Source organism: Oratosquilla oratoria, chromosome 14 (assembly GCF_046742065.1).
Source record: "Oratosquilla oratoria isolate Oo_2021 chromosome 14, ASM4674206v1, whole genome shotgun sequence".
In the NCBI taxonomy this organism is placed as follows: Eukaryota; Metazoa; Arthropoda; class Malacostraca; order Stomatopoda; family Squillidae; genus Oratosquilla; species Oratosquilla oratoria.
In genome coordinates, this window is record NC_134790.1 from 4,133,144 (window position 1) to 4,156,022 (window position 22,879).

Consider the following 22,879-nt stretch of genomic DNA (forward strand, 5'->3'; position numbering starts at 1 on the left):
CTAAAGTCCTGAAGTCTAAAGTCCTGAAGTCTAAAGTCCTGAAGTCTAAAGTCCTGAAGTCTAAAAGTCCTGAAGTCTAAAGTCCTGAAGTCTAAAGTCCTGAAGTCTAAAGTCCTGAAGTCTAAAAGTCCTGAAGTCTAAAGTCCTGAAGTCTAAAGTCCTGAAGTCTAAAGTCCTGAAGTCTAAAGTCCTGAAGTCTAAAGTCCTGAAGTCTAAAAGTCCTGAAGTCTAAAGTCCTGAAGTCTAAAAGTCCTGAAGTCTAAAAGTCCTGAAGTCTAAAAGTCCTGAAGTCTAAAAGTCCTGAAGTCTAAAGTCCTGAAGTCTAAAAGTCCTGAAGTCTAAAAGTCCTGAAGTCTAAAAGTCCTGAAGTCTAAAGTCCTGAAGTCTAAAGTCCTGAAGTCTAAAGTCCTAAAGTCTAAAAGTCCTGAAGTCTAAAAGTCCTGAAGTCTAAAAGTCCTGAAGTCTAAAAACATCCTAAAGTTAAAAAAAATCCTGAAGTCTAAAAAGTCCTAGTCTAAAACCTGAAGTATAAAAAGATCCTGAAGTAAAAAAAACTCCAAGTCTAAAAGTCCTGAAGCCCAAAATTTTCTCAAATCTCAAAAGTCCTGAAGTCAAAAATTCTGAAACTCTAAAGAGTACTGAAGTAAGAAAAAAAAGTCCTAAAGTCCAAATTTTCTTAACGTCGAAAAACTCCTGAAGTCTTAAAAGTCCTCAAGTCTAAAGTCCTTACATCTCAAAAGTCTTGGTCTAAAATCCTCAAGTCTAAAAAGTCCTCAAGTCTGAGACTTTCTGAAGTCTGAGACTTTCTGAAGTCTGAGACTTTCTGAAGTCTGAGACTTTCTGAAGTCTGAGGCTTTCTGAAGTCTGAGGCTTTCTGAAGTCTGAGGCTTTCTGAAGTCTGAGGCTTTCTGAAGTCTGAGGCTTTCTGAAGTCTGAGGCTTTCTGAAGTCTGAGGCTTTCTGAAGTCTGAGGCTTTCTGAAGTCTGAGGCTTTCTGAAGTCTGAGGCTTTCTGAAGTCTGAGGCTTTCTGAAGTCTGAGGCTTTCTGAAGTCTGAGACTTTCTGAAGTCTGAGACTTGCTGAAGTCTGAGACTTGCTGAAGTCTGAGACTTGCTGAAGTCTGAGACTTGCTGAAGTCTGAGACTTGCTGAAGTCTGAGACTTGCTGAAGTCTGAGACTTGCTGAAGTCTGAGACTTGCTGAAGTCTGAGACTTGCTGAAGTCTGAGACTTGCTGAAGTCTGAGACTTGCTGAAGTCTGAGACTTGCTGAAGTCTGAGACTTGCTGAAGTCTGAGACTTGCTGAAGTCTGAGACTTGCTGAAGTCTGAGACTTGCTGAAGTCTGAGACTTGCTGAAGTCTGAGACTTGCTGAAGTCTGAGACTTGCTGAAGTCTGAGACTTGCTGAAGTCTGAGACTTGCTGAAGTCTGAGACTTGCTGAAGTCTGAGACTTGCTGAAGTCTGAGACTTGCTGAAGTCTGAGACTTGCTGAAGTCTGAGACTTGCTGAAGTCTGAGACTTGCTGAAGTCTGAGACTTGCTGAAGTCTGAGACTTGCTGAAGTCTGAGACTTGCTGAAGTCTGAGACTTGCTGAAGTCTGAGACTTGCTGAAGTCTGAGACTTGCTGAAGTCTGAGACTTGCTGAAGTCTGAGACTTGCTGAAGTCTGAGACTTTCTGAAGTCTGAGACTTTCTGATTAAACTTGCTGTCTATTGCTGAAGTCCTGTGTAGTTATTTATCACTTAATCTGTTACCCTCTTCACAAAATGTGGGGGGAAAAATCTATATACTTATATACAGTATATAAATATATATATATACATACATACAGTATATGCATATATTTTCTTTTTCTAACGTTATCCCTTAAATTCGTTTTCTCTCGTGTATATGTATACTCTATTCAATTCTCTCGCCTTCTTTACCTTGTATTCAAATACTTCCTGTGTGCTTGACCAAATATCACATGTAGGGAAAGGAAACAAACATTCAATTAAATACATATCAAGAAAAAAAAATACATCCAAAAACAAAAATACAACTTGACAATTATACAATGTACGTATATACTAATAAACAAAAACTAACAATTAAATATAATCTTTCGCATGGTTCCATTCCAATTATTTCCTTCCATACGATGGTAAAGTGTACTATCGTTTTCAAAATTTTTTTTTTTTTTTTTTATATCCCATTATTTATTATATATATTTTTCTAACGTTATACCTTCACAAATGCCTTTTCCCATGTCTATATATATTTCATTCTCTCGCCTGTCTTCCCGTTGTATTCAGCCATGCTTTGACATGTCCTTTATTTATATACTAGTTGGACTTTTAGTCCACGAGTAGTTCCAGCCACTACTTCCACATCCAATTTCTTGCCAATCAATTCCATATGCTACCCTCTCACTCCATACTATTATCTACTCACCAATTTTTTCCCCTCTACATCCTTCCTTCATTAGTGTCATTTTATTTGCATATTGTTGCCCTTGTGCTTAAGGGAACCATTTTTTGTATTATCATCTAGCAACTAAGATATACAGGTGGAGAACATGCAGTCTGCTACATTTTATTTTTAAAAAGTGAATAGCTCTAGCCATTATTTCCAAACGCCCACTCTTATGGAATCAATTACAAACTTGTCTCTCCAATCTCCAAGTACTTGTCAGCAATTTTTCCTGTCATTACATCTCATCATTTCACAAACTTATAACTTCTGATTACCGTACTAGTCTGGTTTCGCACTTAGTGACGAGGGTAGGGATTTATTTTTATTCTATTTATTTTTTTTCTTTTTTTTGTGTGTATTCTTAAACACTATCGTTAAAAGATAAATTAGGTGGAGAGAACATGCAGACTATTTTTTTTTTTTTTTTTTTTAATTGGTAGTTAAATGTCACTCCCACGGGCTTATTTTAGCCTATAGCCCTATAGTGTCCGTAGACCATCAGGTATAAAATGTCTAGATGGTGATTATGTTTATTGGGGACAAACTGGAAGATACTTGGCAACCAGAATAAAAGTCATTTTATTCAAACATTCATTTATTAACAAATGCTGGTAGTTCGTATAGGAGAAAGACACCAGTGTCTCAAAGGATTACAAAGGCGGAGCATGCCGACAGGGGACCTTTTGGTCCATATCTAGGTCGGATACAAAAAAAAATCACGATAATAAATGAATAAAACACTATCAATTAATCAAATACATGCATAGGCATTGATTGTAGGCAGGCAGGTAAGCGCGATTCGTGTAGTCTGGAGACTATTCGTCAGTGTCTGCGTCACCGGGCGGGCACAGGGGAAATTCCTTCCAGTAACCTGGCAGGATGGAAACAAATAAATTAGGACAAAATACAAAATGGATTCTAAACACAATCATAGATTAAAAAAAACTTACTAGGCATTTTCCGTTCTAAGGGGTCATACACAATGCCTCGAGTCTAAAAAAAAATAAAAAAGGTCAAGTCTGTAAACTATACTCAAATGTGAAAAAAAAAGTACTCAAGTCTAAAAAAAAACCTGTACTCAAGTCGGTAAAAAAAAAAAAAAAACCTGTACTGAAATCTGAAAAAACCCTTGTCTGCAAAACCGTCAAGTCTAAAAAAAAAAAAAAAAAACTGAATTCTGTAAAACTGTCCTGGTCTGTAAAACCCTCAAGCCTTAAAAACTGTCATGTCTATAAAAAAACTTTCCTGAATTTTTTTAAAATTTCCTCACTTCAAGTCTGTCACACATGTCCTGAAGGCTGCCAAATTGTCCTGAAGTCTATTTCAAAAACAAACTCAAGTCTATAAAAAAAAAATCCTAAATTCTGTAAAACTGTCCTCAAGCCTACTAAAATTGTCCTGAAATCTTTAACTTTTCTCTCTTGAAGTCTGTCAAACATGTACTGAAGGCTGCAAATTGTCCTGAAGTCTATTTAAAAAACAAACTGTCCCCAAGTCTGTAAAAAAGTCCTGAAGTCTGTCAAACTTAAGACTTCTCAAGCCTGACTTCGTGTAATCACACTTCAGAAGTAGTCAGCATTCAGCAGAAGTATGTATGCTACCTTTCATTACAAATTTACCAAGCTACAATTAAAAAACTTAGAGTGCAATGGTTATAAAAAATAGTATAATATATTGAAACACTTAACTAACAGCTATTAAGTAAAACTTTGAAATAGTCTGACTTCTGCCAAAGTCAGGCTTTCTGAAGTCTGACTTCTGCTGAAATAAGACATCAGCTGAAAGTCGGACTTATGCTGAAATTCATACTTCTGCCGACAAGTCAGACTTCAACAGAAGTCAGACATTTGCTGGATACTGGTCAGTTGACGTGTACATATGCTACCTCTTATTTCAAATTTAATCTCATTCAATTTCCACACACAAAAAAAAAGTTTAGTGATAGTTTAGACAATTGAAACGCTTAACTAAAAGCTTTTAAGTAAAACTTCTGCTGAAGTCCGACTTTCAGCGAAAGTCCGACTTTCAGCGAAAGTCCGACTTTCAGCGAAAGTCCGACTTTCAGCGAAAGTCCGACTTTCAGCGAAAGTCCGACTTTCAGCGAAAGTCCGACTTTCAGCGAAAGTCCGACTTTCAGCGAAAGTCCGACTTGTGCTGAAAGTCCGACTTGTACTGAAAGTCCGACTTGTACTGAAAGTCCGACTTGTACTGAAAGTCCGACTTGTGCTGAAAGTCAGACTTGTGCTGAAAGTCAGACTTGTGCTGAAAGTCAGACTTGTGCTAAAAGTCAGACTTGCACAAGTCAGAAATTCGCTGAAAACAGGTCATTTCAAGTGTGCATAGGCTACCATTTATTAAAATTACTTTCTCAAATTTACTAATCTCATTCAATTTAAAAAAAGTAAAGTTCAATAGTAGTGAAACTAGTTAATTCAAACACTTAACAGCTATTAAGTAAAATTAGCAAAATTCGGACTCCTTCTAAAGTCCGACTCCTTCTAAAGTCCGACTCCTTCTAAAGTCCGACTCCTTCTAAAGTCCGACTCCTGCTGAAGTCCGACTCCTGCTGAAGTCCGACTCCTGCTGAAGTCCGACTCCTGCTGAAGTCCGACTCCTGCTGAAGTCCGACTCCTGCTGAAGTCCGACTCCTGCTGAAGTCCGACTCCTGCTGAAGTCAGACTCCTTCTGAAGTCAGACTTCAACACATGTCCTGAAGGCTGCAAATTTGTCCTAAAGTCTATTTCAAAAACAAAGTCGTCTATAAAAAAAAATCCTGAATTCTGTAAAACTGTCCTCAAGCCTATTAAAATTGTCCTGAAATCTTTAACTTTTCTCTCTTGAAGTCTGTCAAACATGTACTGAAGGCTGCCAAATTGTCCTGAAGTCTTTAAAAAATAACTGTCAAGTCTTTATTAAAAAAAAAAAAAAAAAAAGTCCTGAATGATGTAAAAATTTCTTGGTCTGTAAAGCTGTCCTGAAGCCTGAAAACTGTCATAAAGTCAACAAAAATTGTCCTCAAGTCTTTCAATTTTCTCTCTTCAACTCTGTCAAACAAGTACTGAAGGCTGCCAAATTGTCCTCAAGTCTATTTAAAAAACAAACTGTCCCCAAGTCTGTAAAAAAGTCCTCAAGTCTCTCAAACTTAAGACTTCTCAAGCCTGTCTTCGTGTAATCACACTTCAGAAGTAGTCACCATTCAGCAGAAGTATGTATACTACCTTTTATTACAAATTTACCAAGCTACAACTAAAAATTGTAAAGTGCAATAGTAGTTATGAAAAATAGTCTAATATATTGAAACACTTAACTAACAGCTATTTAGTAAAACTTTGCAAGTCTGACTTCTGCCAAAGTCAGGCTTACTGAAGTCCGACTTCTGCTGAAATAAGACATCATCTGAAATTCGGACTTATGCTGAAATTCATACTTCTGCTGACAAGTCAGACTTCAACAGAAGTCAGACATTTGCTGGAAACTGGTCAGTTGACGTGTACATGTTACCTTTTATTTCAAATTTAATCTCATTCAATTTCCACACACACACAAAAAATGTTTAGTGATAGTTTAGACAATTGAAATGCTTAACTACCAGCTTTTAAGTAAAACTTCTGCTGAAGTCCGACTTTCAGCAGAGTCAGACTTTCAGCAGAAAGTCAGACTTGTGCTGAAAGTCAGACTTGTGCTGAAAGTCAGACTTGTGCTGAAAGTCAGACTTGCACAAGTCAGAAATTCGCTGAAAACAGGTCATTTCAAGTGTACATAGGCTACCATTTATTATTACTTTCTCAAATTTACTAATCTCATTCAATTTCAAAAAAGTAAAATTCAATAGTAGTGAAACTAGTTAATTCAAACGCTTAACAGCTATTAAGTAAAATTAGCAAAATTCGGACTCCTGCTGAAGTCGTACTTCAACACATGTCCTGAAGGCTGCCAAATTGTCCTCAAGTCTATTTAAAAAACAAACTGTCCCCAAGTCTGTAAAAAAAAGTCCTGAAGTCTGTCAAACTTAAGACTTCTCAAGCCTGACTTCGTGTAATCACACTTCACAAGTAGTCACCATTCAGCAGAAGTATGTATACTACCTTTTATTACAAATTTACCAAGCTATAATTATAAAACGTAAAGTGCAATAGTAGTTATAAAAAATAGTCTAATATATTGAAACACTTAACTAACAGCTATTAAGTAAAACTTTGCAATAGTCTGACTTCTGCTGAAATAAGACAGCTGAAAGTCGGACTTATGCTGAAATTCATACTTCTGCTGACATGTCAGACTTCAACAGAAGTCAGACATTTCCTGGAAACTGGTCAGTTGACGTGTACATGTTACCTTTTATTTCAAATTTAATCTCATTCAATTTCCACACACACACAAAAAAACTTTAGTGATAGTTTAGACAATTGAAACGCTTAACTAACAGCTTTTAAGTCAAACTTCTACTGAAATCCGACTTTCAGCAGAAGTCCGACTTTCAGCAGAAGTCCGACGTTCAGCAGAAGTCCGACGTTCAGCAGAAGTCCGACGTTCAGCAGAAGTCCGACGTTCAGCAGAAGTCCGACGTTCAGCAGAAGTCCGACGTTCAGCAGAAGTCCGACTTGTGATGAAAGTCCGACTTGTGATGAAAGTCCGACTTGTGATGAAAGTCCGACTTGTGATGAAAGTCCGACTTGTGATGAAAGTCCGACTTGTGATGAAAGTCCGACTTGTGATGAAAGTCCGACTTGTGATGAAAGTCCGACTTGTGATGAAAGTCCGACTTGTGCTGAAAGTCAGACTTGTGCTGAAAGTCAGACTTGTGCTGAAAGTCAGACTTGTGCTGAAAGTCAGACTTGTGCTGAAAGTCAGACTTGTGCTGAAAGTCAGACTTGTGCTGAAAGTCAGACTTGTGCTGAAAGTCAGACTTGTGCTGAAAGTCAGACTTGCACAAGTCAGAAATTCGCTGAAAACAGGTCATTTCAAGTGTACATAGGCTACCATTTATTATAATTACTTTCTCAAATTTACTAATCTCGTTCAATTTAAAAAAAGTAAAGTTCAATAGTAGTGAAACTAGTTAATTCAAACGCTTAACAGCTATTAAGTAAAATTAGCAAAATTCGGACTCCTGCTGAAGTCGGACTCCTGCTGAAGTCTGACTCCTGCTGAAGTCTGACTCCTGCTTAAGTCGGACTTCAACACATGTCCTGAAGGCTGCCAAATTGTCCTCAAGTCTATTTAAAAAACAAACTGTCCCCAAGTCTGTAAAAAAATCCTCAAGTCTGTCAAACTTAAGACTTCACAAGCCTTACTTCGTGTAATCACACTTCAGAAGTAGTCACCATTCAGCAGAACTATGTATATTACCTTTTATTACAAATTTACCAAGCTATAATTATAAAACGTAAAGTGCAATAGTAGTTATAAAAAATAGTCTAATATATTGAAACACTTAACTAACAGCTATTAAGTAAAATTTTGCAATAGTCTGACTTCTGCCAAAGTCAGGCTTTCTGAAGTCTGACTTCTGCTGAAATAAGACAGCTGCAAGTCGGACTTATGCTGAAATTCATACTTCTGCTGACAAGTCAGACTTCAACAGAAGTCAGACATTTGCTGGAAACTGGTCAGTTGACGTGTACATGTTACCTTTTATTTCAAATTTAATCTCATTCAATTTCCACACACACACAAAAAAACTTTAGTGATAGTTTAGACAATTGAAATGCTTAACTAACAGCTTTAAGTCAAACTTCTGCTGAAGTCCGACTTTCAGCAGAAGTCCGACTTTCAGCAGAAGTCCGACTTTCAGCAGAAGTCCGACTTTCAGCAGAAGTCCGACTTTCAGCAGAAGTCCGACTTTCAGCAGAAGTCCGACTTTCAGCAGAAGTCCGACTTTCAGCAGAAGTCCGACTTTCAGCAGAAGTCCGACTTTCAGCATTAGTCAGACTTTCAGCATTAGTCAGACTTTCAGCATTAGTCAGACTTTCAGCATTAGTCAGACTTGTGCTGAGAGTCCGACTTGTGCTGAGAGTCCGACTTGTGCTGAGAGTCCGACTTGTGCTGAGAGTCCGACTTGTGCTGAGAGTCCGACTTGTGCTGAGAGTCCGACTTGTGCCGAGAGTCCGACTTGTGCCGAGAGTCCGACTTGTGCCGAGAGTCCGACTTGTGCCGAGAGTCCGACTTGTGCCGAGAGTCCGACTTGTGCTGAGAGTCCGACTTGTGCTGAGTCCGACTTGTGCTGAGAGTCCGACTTGTGCTGAGAGTCCGACTTGTGCTGAGAGTCCGACTTGTGCTGAGAGTCCGACTTGTGCTGAGAGTCCGACTTGTGCTGAGAGTCCGACTTGTGCTGAGAGTCCGACTTGTGCTGAGAGTCCGACTTGTGCTGAGAGTCCGACTTGTGCTGAGAGTCCGACTTGTGCTGAAAGTCCGACTTGTGCTGAAAGTCCGACTTGTGCTGAAAGTCCGACTTGTGCCGAAGTCCGACTTGTGCTGAGAGTCCGACTTGTGCTGAGAGTCCGACTTGTGCTGAGAGTCCGACTTGTGCTGAGAGTCCGACTTGTGCTGAAAGTCCGACTTGTGCTGGAAGTCCGACTTGTGCTGGAAGTCCGACTTGTGCTGGAAGTCCGACTTGTGCTGGAAGTCCGACTTGTGCTGGAAGTCCGACTTGTGCTGGAAGTCCGACTTGTGCTGGAAGTCCGACTTGTGCTGGAAGTCAGACTTGTGCTGGAAGTCAGACTTGTGCTGAAAGTCAGACTTGTGCTGAAAGTCAGACTTGCACAAGTCAGAAATTCGCTGAAAACAGGTCATTTCAAGTGTACATAGGCTACCATTTATTATAATTACTTTCTCAAATTTACTAATCTCATTCAATTTCAAAAAAGTAAAGTTCAATAGTAGTGAAACTAGTTAATTCAAACGCTTAACAGCTATTAAGTAAAATTAGCAAAATTCGGACTCCTGCTGAAGTGGGACTCCTTCTGAAGTCGGACTTCAACACATGTCCTGAAGGCTGCCAAATTGTCCTCAAGTCTATTTAAAAAACAAACTGTCCCCAAGTCTGTAAAAAAGTCCTCAAGTCTGTCAAACTTGAGACTTCTCAAGCCTGACTTCGTGTAATCACACTTCAGAAGTAGTCACCATTCAGCAGATGTATACTACCTTGTATTACAAATTTACCAAACTATAATTATAAAACGTAAAGTGCAATAGTAGTTATAAAAAATAGTCTAATATATTGAAACACTTAACTAACAGCTATTAAGTAAAACTTTGCAATAGTCTGACTTATACCAAAGTCAGGCTTTCTGAAGTCTGACTTCTGCTGAAATAAGACAGCTGAAAGTCGGACTTATGCTGAAATTCATACTTCTGCTGACAAGTCAGACTTCAACAGAAGTCAGACATTTCCAGGAAACTGGTCAGTTGATGTGTACATGTTACCTTTTATTTCAAATTTAATCTCATTCAATTTCCACACACACAAAAAAACTTTAGTGATAGTTTAGACAATTGAAACGCTTAACGAACAGCTTTTAAGTCAAACTTCTGCTGAAGTCCGTCTTTCAGCAGAAGTCCGACTTTCAGCGGAAGTCCGACTTTCAGCGGAAGTCCGACTTTCAGCGGAAGTCCGACTTTCAGCGGAAGTCCGACTTTCAGCGGAAGTCCGACTTTCAGCGGAAGTCCGACTTTCAGCGGAAGTCCGACTTTCAGCGGAAGTCCGACTTTCAGCATTAGTCCGACTTTCAGCATTAGTCCGACTTTCAGCATTAGTCCGACTTTCAGCAGAAGTCCTACTTTCAGCAGAAGTCCTACTTTCAGCAGAAGTCCTACTTTCAGCAGAAGTCCGACTTTCAGCAGAAGTCCGACTTTCAGCAGAAGTCCGACTTTCAGCAGAAGTCCGACTTTCAGCAGAAGTCCGACTTTCAGCAGAAGTCCGACTTTCAGCAGAAGTCCGACTTTCAGCAGAAGTCCGACTTTCAGCAGAAGTCCGACTTTCAGCAGAAGTCCGACTTTCAGCAGAAGTCCGACTTTCAGCAGAAGTCCGACTTTCAGCAGAAGTCCGACTTTCAGCAGAAGTCCGACTTTCAGCAGAAGTCCGACTTTCAGCAGAAGTCCGACTTTCAGCAGAAGTCCGACTTTCAGCAGAAGTCCGACTTTCAGCAGAAGTCCGACTTTCAGCAGAAGTCCGACTTTCAGCAGAAGTCCGACTTTCAGCGGAAGTCCGACTTTCAGCATTAGTCAGACTTTCAGCATTAGTCAGACTTTCAGCATTAGTCAGACTTTCAGCATTAGTCAGACTTTCAGCATTAGTCCGACTTTCAGCATTAGTCCGACTTTCAGCATTAGTCCGACTTTCAGCATTAGTCCGACTTTCAGCATTAGTCCGACTTGTGCTGAAAGTCCGACTTGTGCTGAAAGTCCGACTTGTGCTGAAAGTCCGACTTGTGCTGAAAGTCCGACTTGTGCTGAAAGTCCGACTTGTGCTGAAAGTCAGACTTGTGCTGAAAGTCAGACTTGTGCTGAAAGTCAGACTTGCACAAGTCAGAAATTCGCTGAAAACAGGTCATTTCAAGTGTACATAGGCTACCATTTATTATAATTACTTTCTCAAATTTACTAATCTCATTCAATTTCAAAAAAGTAAATTTCAATAGTAGTGAAACTAGTTAATTCAAACGCTTAACAGCTATTAAGTAAAATTAGCAAAATTCGGACTCCTTCTGAAGTCGGACTCCTGCTGAAGTCGGACTCCTGCTGAAGTCGGACTCCTGCTGAAGTCGGACTCCTGCTGAAGTCGGACTTCAACACATGTCCTGAAGGCTGCCAAATTGTCCTCAAGTCTATTTAAAAAACAAACTGTCCCCAAGTCTGTAAAAAAGTCCTCAAGTCTGTCAAACTTAAGACTTCTCAAGCCTGACTTCGTGTAATCACACTTCAGAAGTAGTCACCATTCAGCAGAACTATGTATACTACCTTTTATTACAAATTTACCAAGCTATAATTAAAAAACGTAAAGTGCAATAGTAGTTATAAAATAGTCTAATATATTGAAACACTTAACTAACAGCTATTAAGTAAAACTTTGCAATAGTCTGACTTCTGCCAAAGTCAGGCTTTCTGAAGTCTGACTTCTGCTGAAATAAGACAGCTGAAAGTCGGACTTATGCTGAAATTCATACTTCTGCTGACAAGTCAGACTTCAAAAGAAGTCAGACATTTCCTGGAAACTGGTCAATTGACGTTTACATGTTACCTTTTATTTCAAATTTAATCTTATTCAATTTCCACACACACACAAAAAAAATTAATGATGGTTTAGACAATTGAAACGCTTAACTAACAGCTTTTAAGTCAAACTTCTGCTGAAGTCCGACTTTCAGCATAAGTCCGACGTTCAGCATAAGTCCGACGTTCAGCATAAGTCCGACGTTCAGCATAAGTCCGACGTTCAGCATAAGTCCGACGTTCAGCATAAGTCCGACGTTCAGCATAAGTCCGACGTTCAGCATAAGTCCGACGTTCAGCATAAGTCCGACGTTCAGCATAAGTCCGACGTTCAGCATAAGTCCGACGTTCAGCATAAGTCCGACGTTCAGCATAAGTCCGACGTTCAGCATAAGTCCGACGTTCAGCATAAGTCCGACGTTCAGCATAAGTCCGACGTTCAGCATAAGTCCGACGTTCAGCATAAGTCCGACGTTCAGCATAAGTCCGACGTTCAGCATAAGTCCGACGTTCAGCATAAGTCCGACGTTCAGCATAAGTCCGACGTTCAGCATAAGTCCGACGTTCAGCATAAGTCCGACGTTCAGCATAAGTCCGACGTTCAGCATAAGTCCGACGTTCAGCATAAGTCCGACGTTCAGCATAAGTCCGACGTTCAGCATAAGTCCGACGTTCAGCATAAGTCCGACGTTCAGCATAAGTCCGACGTTCAGCATAAGTCCGACGTTCAGCATAAGTCCGACGTTCAGCATAAGTCCGACGTTCAGCATAAGTCCGACGTTCAGCATAAGTCCGACGTTCAGCATAAGTCCGACGTTCAGCATAAGTCCGACGTTCAGCATAAGTCCGACGTTCAGCATAAGTCCGACGTTCAGCATAAGTCCGACGTTCAGCATAAGTCCGACGTTCAGCATAAGTCCGACGTTCAGCATAAGTCCGACGTTCAGCATAAGTCCGACGTTCAGCATAAGTCCGACGTTCAGCATAAGTCCGACGTTCAGCATAAGTCCGACGTTCAGCATAAGTCCGACGTTCAGCATAAGTCCGACGTTCAGCAGAAGTCCGACGTTCAGCAGAAGTCCGACGTTCAGCAGAAGTCCGACGTTCAGCAGAAGTCCGACGTTCAGCAGAAGTCCGACGTTCAGCAGAAGTCCGACGTTCAGCAGAAGTCCGACGTTCAGCAGAAGTCCGACGTTCAGCAGAAGTCCGACGTTCAGCAGAAGTCCGACGTTCAGCAGAAGTCCGACGTTCAGCAGAAGTCCGACGTTCAGCAGAAGTCCGACGTTCAGCAGAAGTCCGACGTTCAGCAGAAGTCCGACTTTCAGCAGAAGTCCGACTTTCAGCAGAAGTCCGACTTTCAGCAGAAGTCCGACTTTCAGCAGAAGTCCGACTTTCAGCAGAAGTCCGACTTTCAGCAGAAGTCCGACTTTCAGCAGAAGTCCGACTTTCAGCAGAAGTCCGACTTTCAGCAGAAGTCCGACTTTCAGCAGAAGTCCGACTTTCAGCAGAAGTCCGACTTTCAGCAGAAGTCCGACTTTCAGCAGAAGTCCGACTTTCAGCAGAAGTCCGACTTTCAGCAGAAGTCAGACTTTCAGCAGAAGTCAGACTTTCAGCAGAAGTCAGACTTTCAGCAGAAGTCAGACTTTCAGCAGAAGTCAGACTTTCAGCAGAAGTCAGACTTTCAGCAGAAGTCAGACTTTCAGCAGAAGTCAGACTTTCAGCAGAAGTCAGACTTTCAGCAGAAGTCAGACTTTCAGCAGAAGTCAGACTTTCAGCAGAAGTCAGACTTTCAGCAGAAGTCAGACTTTCAGCAGAAGTCAGACTTTCAGCAGAAGTCAGACTTTCAGCAGAAGTCAGACTTTCAGCAGAAGTCAGACTTTCAGCAGAAGTCAGACTTTCAGCAGAAGTCAGACTTTCAGCAGAAGTCAGACTTTCAGCAGAAGTCAGACTTTCAGCAGAAGTCAGACTTGTGCTGAAAGTCAGACTTGTGCTGAAAGTCAGACTTGTGCTGAAAGTCAGACTTGTGCTGAAAGTCAGACTTGTGCTGAAAGTCAGACTTGTGCTGAAAGTCCGACTTGTGCTGAAAGTCCGACTTGTGCTGAAAGTCCGACTTGTGCTGAAAGTCCGACTTGTGCTGAAAGTCCGACTTGTGCTGAAAGTCCGACTTGTGCTGAAAGTCCGACTTGTGCTGAAAGTCCGACTTGTGCTGAAAGTCCGACTTGTGCTGAAAGTCCGACTTGTGCTGAAAGTCCGACTTGTGCTGAAAGTCCGACTTGTGCTGAAAGTCCGACTTGTGCTGAAAGTCCGACTTGTGCTGAAAGTCCGACTTGTGCTGAAAGTCCGACTTGTGCTGATAGCCCGACTTGTGCTGATAGCCCGACTTGTGCTGATAGTCAGACTTGTGCTGATAGTCAGACTTGTGCTGATAGTCAGACTTGTGCTGATAGTCAGACTTGTGCTGATAGTCAGACTTGTGCTGAAAGTCAGACTTGTGCTGAAAGTCAGACTTGCACAAGTCAGAAATTCGCTGAAAACAGGTCATTTCAAGTGTACATAGGCTACCATTTATTATAATTACTTTCTCAAATTTACTAATCTCATTCAATTTCAAAAAAGTAAAGTTCAATAGTGAAACTAGTTAATTCAAACGCTTAACAGCTATCAAGTAAAATTAGCAAAATTCGGACTCCTGCTCAAGTCCGACTCCTGCTCAAGTCCGACTCCTGCTCAAGTCCGACTCCTGCTCAAGTCCGACTCCTGCTCAAGTCCGACTCCTGCTCAAGTCCGACTCCTGCTCAAGTCCGACTCCTGCTCAAGTCCGACTCCTGCTCAAGTCCGACTCCTGCTCAAGTCCGACTCCTGCTCAAGTCCGACTCCTGCTCAAGTCCGACTCCTGCTCAAGTCCGACTCCTGCTCAGACTCCTGCTCAAGTCCGACTCCTGCTCAAGTCCGACTCCTGCTCAAGTCCGACTCCTGCTCAAGTCCGACTCCTGCTCAAGTCCGACTCCTGCTCAAGTCCGACTCCTGCTCAAGTCCGACTCCTGCTCAAGTCCGACTCCTGCTCAAGTCCGACTCCTGCTCAAGTCCGACTCCTGCTCAAGTCCGACTCCTGCTCAAGTCCGACTCCTGCTCAAGTCCGACTCCTGCTCAAGTCCGACTCCTGCTCAAGTCCGACTCCTGCTCAAGTCCGACTCCTGCTCAAGTCCGACTCCTGCTCAAGTCCGACTCCTGCTCAAGTCCGACTCCTGCTCAAGTCCGACTCCTGCTCAAGTCCGACTCCTGCTCAAGTCCGACTCCTGCTCAAGTCCGACTCCTGCTCAAGTCCGACTCCTGCTCAAGTCCGACTCCTGCTCAAGTCCGACTCCTGCTCAAGTCCGACTCCTGCTCAAGTCCGACTCCTGCTCAAGTCCGACTCCTGCTCAAGTCCGACTCCTGCTCAAGTCCGACTCCTGCTCAAGTCCGACTCCTGCTCAAGTCAGACATTTGTTGAAAACAGGTCTGGTCAAGTGTACGTATGCTACCTTTCATTATATTTTTTCCCCTCAAATTAGCAATCATTTCATTCCCAGAAGAAAAAAAAAAAATTGCAATAGTATTGATAAGTCTAGTCAATTGAAACGCTTATCTAACAGCTATTAAGTAAAATTTGCAAAAGTCGGACATCTGCTCAAGTTGGACTTTGTAAGAAGTCGTACTTCAGCAGAAATCGGCCTTAGTCCGACTTCTGCTGTAGTCGGACTTTTGCAAACTTTTACTTAATAGCTGTTAGGCATTTCAATTGACTACACTATTCAATCACTACTGTTGCACTTTTTTTTTTTGTGGGAATTCAATGAGATTGCCAAATTTGAGGGGGGAAATATAATAAAATGTAGCATACGTACACTTGACGTGACCTGTTTTCAGCAAATGTCCGACTTCAACAGAAGTCGGACTTTTAGCAGAAGTCTTGCTTCGGCAGAAGTCCGACTTCAGCTGAAGTTCGACTTTCAGCAGAAGTCCGACTTCAGAAGTCCAACTTTCAGCTGCAGTCCTACCTCAGCTGAAGTCCGACTTCAGCTGAAGTCCGACTTCAGCTGAAGTCCGACTTTTGCAAAGTTTTACTTAATAGCTGTTAGGCGTTTCAATTGACTAGACTATTTCATCACTACTGTTGCACTTTCCTTTTTTTTTTTTTTTTTTTGTGGGAACTGAATGAGATTAGTCAATTTGAGGAATAAATTATAATAAAAGGTAGCATATGTACAATTGACCTGACCTGTTTTCAGCAAATCTCTGACTTCTGTTGAAGTCTGATTTCCAGCAGAAGTCTTACTTCACCTGAAGTCCGACTTTTTCAGCATATGTCCGACTTTTGCAAAGTTTTACTTAATAGCTGTTTCAATTGACTAGACTAGTTTATCACTACTGCTTCACTTTACTTTTTTCTTTGTGAAATGAATGAGATTGGTAAATCTAGAAGAAAAATTATATTAAAATATCTGACTTCTGTTGAAGTGGCTTTTCAGCAGAAGTCTTACTTTCAGCTTAAGTACGACTTTCAGCTGAAAGCAGACTTTCAGAAGTCCAATTTCAGCAGATGTCCGACTTTTGCCAAGTTTGACTAAATAGCTGTTAGTTAGGCGTTTCAACTGACTAGACTATTTTATCACTACTGTTGCACTTTACTTTTTTTTTTTGTGGGAATTGAACGAGATTGCTAAATGAGAAAAAATTATAATAAAATGTAGCATACGTACACTTGACCTGACCTGTTTTCAGCAAATGTCTGACTTCTGTTCAAGTCTGACTTTTAGCAGAAGTCTGACTTTCAGCAGAAATCGTACTTCAGCAGAAGCACGACTTTTGCAGTTTTACTTAGTAGCGGTTAGTTAGGCGTTTCAATTGACTAGACTATTTTATCACTACTCTTGCACTTTACTTTTTTTTTTTTTGGGGGGGGGGCTAAATTTGAGGAAAAATTATAATAAAAGGTAGCATACTACACTTGACCTGACCCGTTTTCAGCAAATGTCTGACTTTCAGCAGAAGTCGTACTTCAGCTGAAATCAGACTTCTGGTGCTAGTGACCATGAAATTGGGGGGGAGAGATTCAAGCATAGACTTAGAAGAGACACACAGAATCGGTTGCTACTCTAAAGATAGAAATCGACCTCTAAAGATAAAATTATGGTCATAGCTGGTACAAGACATCTTTGAAAAAGTAGGCAATTTGGCAAAGAGTGAAAAGTACAATAAGATATGGATAAAAAGAGAAATGAGTACTGAGGAATTAGAAAAAGAAAAGTCACTAAGAAAAGAAGCAAAGGAAAAAAAACTTGTTGAGAACGGAGACAGAATGCAAAGAATTCCATTGGAGAGTAATCGACATGAGATTGAAACAGTGGCACATCAAAACGAAAAAACCAAGGACAGAAAAGATAATGGAGAAGGAAGAAAATTAAAAGTGGCCTATACTAACATTGACGGATTAATTTCAGGTCTGAACCAACTCAATGATTATCTGTTAGAAGAAAAACCAGACATAATGGGAATTGTAGACTAAACTAAGAGGAGAAATACCATCTATTGATATTGGACAAGGGCTATACAATTACTGGATAAGAAACAGGGACAAAAAGCAGGGAGGGGAAATCATGTTCTTGGCCAAGAAAGACCTAAACGTGACAAAAATTGCACAGGGCAAAGATAATGTTGAACTCGTCATGATAAAAGTCCAAGGCAAGAATATGAAAGGTAGAAAGTTTGTGGCGACCTATGTGCCCCCAAGAACCAATGCTTGGAAAGAAAACAAAAACACAAAAATGCTAAGATACAAGAAAATCACTAAATGATATACTAATGGGTAAGGGCAATCTAGTAATTATGGGAGACTTCAATTGCAAAGAAATTTTTTAGGAAAACATGACAGTACGAGGAGATGACGTGTGGGGCAATGTACTGCTAGACATGACCATGGAGTACACAATGACCCAGTGGGTCAGTGAAAACAAGATACTGAAACAATGAAGAGCCATCAAAACTAGATTTGATATTTACAACGGAACCTGAAATAGTGGACAAAGTCCACTACAAGACACCAATTGCAAAGTGACCATGTACTCATCCAAACTGTACTAAAGGAAGAAATACAGATCAAGAGGAGCGAAAAGCATAGGAAAGGAAGATTGATGTACAACAAAACAGACTTTGCAAAACTAAAGACGTTCTTCTTCCAGAATGCAAACTGGGAAAAATTCTATATGGAACAGACAACAGTGGAAGAGAAATGGAACATACTGTTGGATAATTACAATGAAGGGGTAAACAGGCATGTACCAAGACAAAAGCGAGAGCGTACATTAAATGTTGGTTCAACAAAAGATGCAGTGAGGCAAAAGACAGAAGAGACAAAGCTTGGAAAAGGTGGAGAAAAGACAAAAAACAAATTTATATAAACTACACAAATGAGTATATTAATGTGAGAAGAGAGGAGAAAAGGAACCATGAGAAGGATATTATAGATAAATGCAAAGATCAGCCCAAGCTATTCTACCGGTATGTAAATGGTAAACTTCAAACCAAACAGCAACTAGTGAAACTACGCCAAGAAAATATACAATACACACAAGAATTAGAGATGGCCGAAATCATGAACAACCACTTTAAATCGGTCTTCACCAGAGAGAAAATACAAAATTGGGACGTAGATAATGACAAACATTCTCCCCACATGAGTGAATTTACATCACAAAAAGAAATATCAGAACATCTATCAAAATTGGACGCCACAAAATCACATGGCCTGGATGGAATTGCAAATTGGATTCTAAAAGAATGGAAAGAGCTAATGGACAAAATACACATAATAGCTCACTCAAGGAAGGAAAGATACCTAGACTGGAAAAATGCTAACATTGTACCAATATATAAAGGAGGAAACAAGGAAGAACCCACCAACTATAGACCAGTATCACTAACAACCACTATAGCCAAAATTTGTGAGAAAATCATCAAGAATAGATGGGTAAAACACCTGCAAGATAACATATTAAACCCAAGACAATTCGGGTTCAGACAAGGTAGATCATGCACCACAAACTTGATATGCTTCTACTCAAGACTAATAGACATAGTACAAGAAAGAAACGGATGGGCTGATTGTGCATTCCTAGACTTCAAAAAGCATTTGACAAAGTACCACTCAGAAAATTACTAGAAAAAACCAACACATTGGAGGAATACGAGGGAACCAACTAAAATGGATGGAGGACTTCCTGACTCGAAGAAAGATGAGAGTAGTACTCAGAGAAAAATATTCAGATTGGAAAGAGGTGATCAGTGGAGTACCGCAAGGATCTGTACTGGCTCCAATAATGTTTCCTATCTATATGAATGATATGGACGAGGGCGTGAACTGTTACATGAGCTTCTTTGCTGATGACGCCAAACTGTTAAGGAAAGTAGAAACTGATAAGGACTGTGAAGCACTGAAAGATCTGAATAGGGTATGGAACTAGAGTCAGAAATGGGAAGTGGATTTTAATACTAAGAAGTGTAGCATAATGGAGTTTGGAAAAAGCAAAACCACAATATCAAGAAAATATATAATTGGAACCAAGGAAGTAAAGTAGGATCCGAAAAAGACTTGGGAGTTAATATCACAAACAACTTGTCCTATGATACACATACATTCATATACCAAGGCTTTTTCCCCCTTACAAGGGAGGTAGCCAAAAAGGGAAAGGCATAAAAACACTCCCACACATTTCATCCCTAAATACACTCCACACCCTTCACACCCTTCCCACCCTCCCTCTCATATAAGCACCTCCTGGATGACGGGTCATCCCTGCACCTTGCCCTATGATACACAGATTAACAAAATTGTCGGGGAGACTTGCAACTTGCTAAGATCAATAAAAGTGGCTTTTGCTTACCTGGACGAAGACATGATAAAAAAAATATTGGTTACATTGATAAGGCCTAGACTAGAGTATGCGGCGACATTGTGGTCCCCCAGTACCAAAAAGAACAAAGAAAATAGAAAGAATCCAAAGAGCAGCTACAAAAATGGCACCTGCACTTGCAAACCTATCATACGAGGAGAGATTGCCTAAACTGGAGCTACCGACACTGGAGCAAAGAGAGGAGACCTACTGACCATCTACAGAATCATCAAAGGCACAGATACTTGATAGAGAAGAATTACTAAACTGGGACAAGAGAAACACAAGAGGACATGGAAGGAAATTAAGAAAACATAGCTATAAAAGAGAACTGAAGAAAAACAGTTTTCCACAGGTTTTAGACACTTGGAACAAACTGGATAATGAAATAGTAAGCGCAAAAACCATTCACGAGTTTAAAAGCAAACTAGACACAGAGATACAATGGCGGGACAACACGAGCATAGCTCCCCTTCCCGCAAAATACAACTAGGTAAATACATATACACACACACAATGTAGATGTACACATACACATGTACATATACCCGTACACACACAATGTAGATGTACACATACACATGTACACATACACATGTACATATACCCGTACACACACACAATGTAGATGTACACATACATACATGTACACATACATATACACATACATGTACACACATTACATATGCATATACACATACATATGCATATACACACATATGCATATACACATACATACATATGCATATACACATACATACATATGCATATACACATACATATGCATATAAACATACATACATATGCATATACACATACATACATATGCATATACACATGCATGCATATACACATACATACATATACATAGAAACTAGATTAAATATTTACAAAAGAACCTGAAATTATGGACAAAATCCATTACAAGACACCAACTGGAAAGAGTGACCATATACTCATCCAAACTGTACTAAAGCAAGAAATAGACATGGAGAGGTACAAAGCATAGGAAAGGAAGATTGATGTACATTAACAACAACAGACAAAGAGGTTGTGATGCATATGGTGGAATGAGCATGGGGGTGGGGGGTGAGGTAGTATGTGTGAGCAAAATTTGACGCAGCCTGAAGGGATTTCTCCCCCATCTTCTCCTTTTGTGCATGGGGGTACGGAGAGGGGGGTTCACCTATTCAATGAAGCAGCCTTGCTGTGGATGTGCTGTGTCTTGCGACACTGCTTCTGACCCAGGGCAGTGGACAAGGTGCAGGGATGACCCGTCATCCAGGAGGTGCTAAGATAACAGGGAGGGTGGAGGGGTGTGGAGTGTATTCAGGGGTGGAATGGGTGCGAGTGATTTTATGCCTTTTCCTTTTTGGCTACCTCCCTTGTAAGGGGGGAAAAAGCCTTGGTACATGTATGTATGCAAAGAGGTGATCAGTGGACTACCGCAAGGATCTGTATTGGCACCAGTAATGTTTGCTATTTATGTCAATGACATGGACGAGGATGTCAACTGTTACACGAGCTGCTTTGCAGACGACGCCGAACTGTTAAGGAAAGTACAAACTGATAACGACTGTGAAGCACTACAGCAAGACCTGAATAAGGTATGGAACTGGAGTCACAAATGGCAAGTGGACTTTAATACTAACAAGTGTAGCATAATGGAGTTTGGAAAAAGCAAAAACACAATATCAGGAAAATATACAATTGCAACCAAGGAAGTAAGAAGGTAGGATCTGAAAAAGATTTGGGGGTAATTATCACAAACGACTTGTCCTATCAAACAGATTGACAAAATTGTCGGGGAGACTTACAAGATCAATAAAAGTGGCATTTGCATACTTGGACCAAGACATGATAAAAAAAAAAAAAAAAAAAAAAAGATTGCTTACATTCATAAGGCGGCCTAGACTAGAGTATGCGGCGGCGACATTGTGGTCACCCAGCACCAAAAACAATATCAAGAAAATAGAGAATCCAGAGAGCAGCAACTAAAATGGCACCTGCACTTGCCAACCTATCATATGAGGAGAGATTGGCTAAACTGGAGTTACCGACGCAGGAGCAAAGAAGAGAGGCGACCTACTGACCATCTACAGAATCATGAAAGCCAGATACTTGATAGAGAGGACTTACTAAACTAGGACAAGAGAAACGCGAAAGGCCATGGAAAAAAAAAAAAAAAAAAAAAAAAAAAAAATGGCTACAGAAAACTGAAGAAAAAGTTTTCCGCAGATTTTTACACAATTGGAACAAACTGGATAATGAAATAGTATGTGCAAAAACCATTCAGGAGTTTGAAAGCAAAATAGACACTGAGGGATACAAAGGCGGGAAACCACGAGCATAGCTCCGCTTCCCGCAAAATTCAACTAGGTAAAAACACTTATACACACATATATATTCATACATATACACATATATATGCATACATATACACATATATACATACATCCATATACATACACACATATACATGCATCCATATACACATACATATATACATGCATCCATATACACATATATACATACATCCATATACACATATATACATACATCCATATACACATATATATATACATCCATATACACATATATACATACATCCATACGTCCACATACACATCCATACGTCCATATGCACAATTACATACGTCCATATGCACACATACATACGTCCATATGCACACATACATACGTCCATATACACACATTCATACACACATATATATATACATACAAATATATATAAATATCTACATATATACATATACATACATATATACATATACATACATATATACATATACATACATATACATATATATACATACATATACATATATATACATACATATATACATATACATACATATATACATATACATACATACATACATACATATATACATATGCATACATACATATATACATATGCATACATACATATATACATATACATACATATATACATACATACATATACATACATACATATACACATATACATACAACTATACATACATACATATATACATACATACACATATACATACATACATAATCTCTCTTGATAGCGCATTGGTTTAAGGGGGTTAACTATCTTTTCGGTGATTCGCTCGATCGGATTACGCATTTCCGGTCCTCCCGACCTTATTTTTTTATGTAAGGCAATGCAAATTTAACACAATGTGCAAGGGAATAGGATACATCTGTGACAGAAATTTCATTGAAATCCATTCAGAAATTTTTACACTGCAGACGATTTACTTGCAATTTTGAGTT

At 40.0% G+C, this 22,879-nt stretch overlaps 1 protein-coding gene across 11 annotated transcripts in view; it reads right to left on the minus strand.

The window, feature by feature from the left end:
* Window positions 1-3,030: 3,030 nt before the first annotated feature.
* Window positions 3,031-22,879, minus strand: part of LOC143032712 (uncharacterized) — a 64,989-nt gene continuing 45,140 nt past the window's right edge. For 5 of the 11 annotated variants that reach the window (XM_076197608.1, XM_076197609.1, XM_076197610.1 and 2 more), the window contains one exon: window positions 3,031-3,324. Coding sequence is in view for 6 of the 11 variants with exons in the window: in XM_076197602.1 (XP_076053717.1) it covers window positions 7,039-7,413 (375 nt within the window). In the remaining 5 variants the exon portion in view is untranslated. Of the gene's footprint in view, window positions 3,325-6,877; window positions 8,342-10,671; window positions 11,307-11,779; window positions 11,887-13,664; window positions 14,014-22,879 lie in introns of those variants that run through there. The other 6 variants (XM_076197605.1, XM_076197604.1, XM_076197602.1 and 3 more) reach the window with 5 other exon arrangements.